Source organism: Pinus tabuliformis, chromosome 7 (genome assembly GCF_031772625.1).
Source record: "Pinus tabuliformis cultivar Carrire ecotype Pingquan chromosome 7, CPIR1, whole genome shotgun sequence".
NCBI classification, from domain to species: Eukaryota; Viridiplantae; Streptophyta; class Pinopsida; order Pinales; family Pinaceae; genus Pinus; species Pinus tabuliformis.
Window position 1 is genome coordinate 1386574592 of NC_142293.1, and position 3580 is coordinate 1386578171.

Below are 3580 nucleotides of genomic sequence, written 5' to 3' on the forward strand. Positions count from 1 at the left end.
AATTTCTTAATGGGACACAATAACCCATGCTTGGAAGTGATGGAATTTTCCTCCCATCCCTCAAAGCCTCAAAGAGAATTTCGACGAATTCTGCAAACATCTCCACAGCATTGCGCCCACTCTAAAAAATGGCAAGGACGAATTCAGATGGGACCCCACTGGCACCAGCTATTCAACACAAGCAGGTTATGACTATTTATGCAGCAAAGACTACCCGGCACCAACATGGATGCATAGAAAAACAGTGTGGAAAGCAGAAGCAATCCCTAAGGTGAAATTTTTCATGTGGACCCTTTTAAAAGGAAAAACTCTCACTGCAGAGAACCTTAAAAAAAGAGGCATTGCTGGCCCTTCCAGATGCCCTAATTGCCAAGAAGCAGAGGAGTCTATTCAACATCTATTCATCTCGTGCCCCTTTGCATTTTCTTGTTGGAACAACATTAATCCATCCGTGTCTCTCTTCTAGAATTCTCAGCTATCCATTGAAGAAGTTCTTAACAACTAGAAAAAAAATTATCCCTGGAAATCCATGGAAAATAACCCTGCCAAGCGAGTGTGGGATGCCCTTCCTCCGGCCCTTTTATGGAGGATCTGGCTTGCTCGGAACAGCAAGATATTCAAAGACAAAGAGACACCAATCAGGCATTTATGTAACAAGGCCAAAAACCTGGCAATCGAAACCATTGCATTCAATATCACAAAAAAATGGATATAACAAGTCTTTGGACAGAGGAAAAAGAATTCATAGGGAGCTTGATAGACAGGCCTAGCATCCCTCCAGCAATGAAAACCTACAGCAATCAAGGCAGTACTCACAGCCACAGATGGAAAATTCGATTAAAACAGGATGACTTCAACAACTGGCTCCGCTCAAGCAACGCCCACTCCTTGTTCTTTGACGACGCCTCAAAATCAAACCTGAGAGCGGCAGGAGCAGGGGGCGTCATCTTCAATCCCAATGGTGAGCCCTTAGTATCCTTTGAATGGGGACTAGGGATTCTCTCAAATAACAGAGCTGAGGCTCTGGCTCTCTACCAAGGTATTCTGCAGTTACAGGCTCAGGGAATCCAGAAAGCCATGATCTTCGGCGATTCTGCCATCATTATAAATTTAATGACTAGCAAGAGGACAACCTCCAATATCTTCTTGCAGCAAACCATTCGTAGATGTCAAGTCTTGATCAATCAAGCACAGGACTTTCAACTCTACCATATCCTTCGTTCCATCAACCAGGAAGCTGACAAACGTGCCAGCCAAGCTTGCACTCAGCCAAAAGGAAGTCTCCTCTGTAACAACGAGGACTTGTACCAATTCCTTCCTTGATTTTCATGATTAGCTCAAATATCCCATATCCAAGGACCTATGCCTTTCTCAAGGCATATCCTGATCAAATTTACAACAACTCTGAGGCTCTCTGTCAATCACCGCCGGAAATCCTCTCGTACCTCCTTGCTGAGCCCACTGTCTTTTTGAAAACTTGTAACTCTTGTAAAATACGTGACTGCCCAAACTCCTTTCATGTTATCCAGTCCTTCATACCTCTCATCTTGCCAGCTATATATCCTGAGATGCTCCTTCCTTATCCCCAAACCCCCCTCTCCATCCTCGCTCGCCCTCTTTCTATTGGCCTGCGCTCCCATATTCAGCTATCTCTTCTACATTATCAAAGATCGCTTTCTTTCTTCTACATGGAAAAGATCAATGCCCCCAGCACAGTTCCTCTAGCATAAAGATTGCAGAAGATGACAGCCACCTGGAGGACTCCACTACTCGACAGATCAGTCTCATAAGCATAGATTAGATGATTTGTAAAATCTGTTTACTTTTGTTTCAGTTTGTCCGAATCTATACCTGTGTTAGTGCTCCTCAAGTTGAAAACGAAAATGAAAGCAATTCAGCTGAATGCTTAAATGTAATATAGTGGCAAGCTCATCCTATGAGCCCAACTCATGTAATGTTGGAGCTTAGACTCCCTATCTTTTTTTGAATACAGTCAGCAGCCGAAATTGTTAAAAAAAAATGTGCATATGGTTAGTTATGTAAATTACAGTGGGAAAGGGTGTTAAAAGATAATTTTGTATGCTAAAAAGTCATGGACAATTGTGAAAGGATAGGAGGTCGTGGATTGATGATGGTTGCCTGCCCAGATGGGTTGATGGTAGTTTCCTACCCAAATTTTATCTCCCTAGAGATAGATTATCTTAGTAAGGGAAAAGAGTTGGCCAAGATGGTGAGAGGGGAAAATCCTGAGGCAACTCTGTTGATTTTGGAGCTTGTTGGAGGAGGCCCAAAATTCCTTATAGACAAGACGATGTCGGAGGAATAGACAGGACATTGCTAAGAGGAGTTTTATATTGGACCTTGTGTGGTCATTGTAATTCTTAAGGAAGTTGGCTAGTGGAATTTTATACTGGACCTGGAATGGTCTCTATCAAAGAATTGTCTAGATGTGAAATTGTCTCAATCTAGTTGTGGAAACTAGTTCCCATTGGTTGGGAGGAGTATTCTTTTGTCCATTGTGGTTCTCATAGTAGAACAAATTAACTAAGTAATTGTGTTTTGTGTTAAAAATGAATGGTCTATACAATTGTGTAAGAATTTTATGTGTATCTTAGTAGGAAAGGAGCCTCGTTCTCATAAAGGAATTACTGGAAGTGTAAGTTATTTTATTGTATTACCAATCTCGTGAATGTATTTAACGGGGGCAAGACAGTTTTCACTTGATGAAATTAATGATCATTTCAATGTTTAGAGATCTAGGTGCTCTCTAAGTACTTTTAGAAGTATTTTGGGGATGTATTTAGCAGGTGCTAAGACAATGTGCACGTGATGCAGTGATTTATCATTTTGATGATTAGAGGGTTGGTGCTCTCTGAGTACTTGTAGAAGTATTGTGGATAAAATATCACATTATATTACCTGAATGATTAATAGTTAGAAGTATTTCATGAATGAAAATGTTGTGACTAATGTGATTATGTTGGATTTGTTAGTCATACATTACATGATACTTGCATGAATAGTGATAAAAACATTATTGTTTCATTTAATGGTATTTCTTGGAAATGAAAGTCCTTCATTCTGAAGGGGAAGGATCCCCTTATAGGTTTTTTGAAATGTTATATCATGTGTAAAAGTTAAGTTCCAGCAGGAGAAGAACACCGAGGACGATGCTCTCATTAAGGGAGGGAGTATGTAATATACCTACACCAATGTATTCACCTTAGCATTCACGATGGAAATAATATTTTACCATGTTTAACAAAATGGTTGGCCTGATCAATATTGTTGTGAATAGTTGTTAACTAATTGAAATAAAACCAAGAAAATGTTCATGTATGGGCGAACACAAGAAAGATGAGAGTATTATTTAAAAAACCTCTACGACCTGTCATGGAGTTGGTTCAAAGATACAACGGCTAGCGATATTGTGAGAGAGTGAACTATCATTAATAAATGGATTGATTTCTATTGGGAGAGGGAGTATTCCAAGATAGGATAAAGCGTAGGTTTCTATTTGAGGTACTAAGGCTAGTGTATCATAGAAGGCAAGTCAGGGATCAATTCTCATAATCGTTAT

General features: G+C 39.9%; 1 protein-coding gene across 1 annotated transcript; it reads left to right on the plus strand.

The window, feature by feature from the left end:
- Positions 1–705: 705 nt before the first annotated feature.
- On the plus strand, positions 706–1323 carry LOC149252814 (uncharacterized). Its single transcript, XM_089454284.1, has one exon. It carries the CDS (start codon positions 706–708, stop codon positions 1321–1323), a length of 618 nt encoding a protein of 205 aa, XP_089310410.1.
- The last annotated feature ends 2257 nt before the right edge of the window (positions 1324–3580 follow it).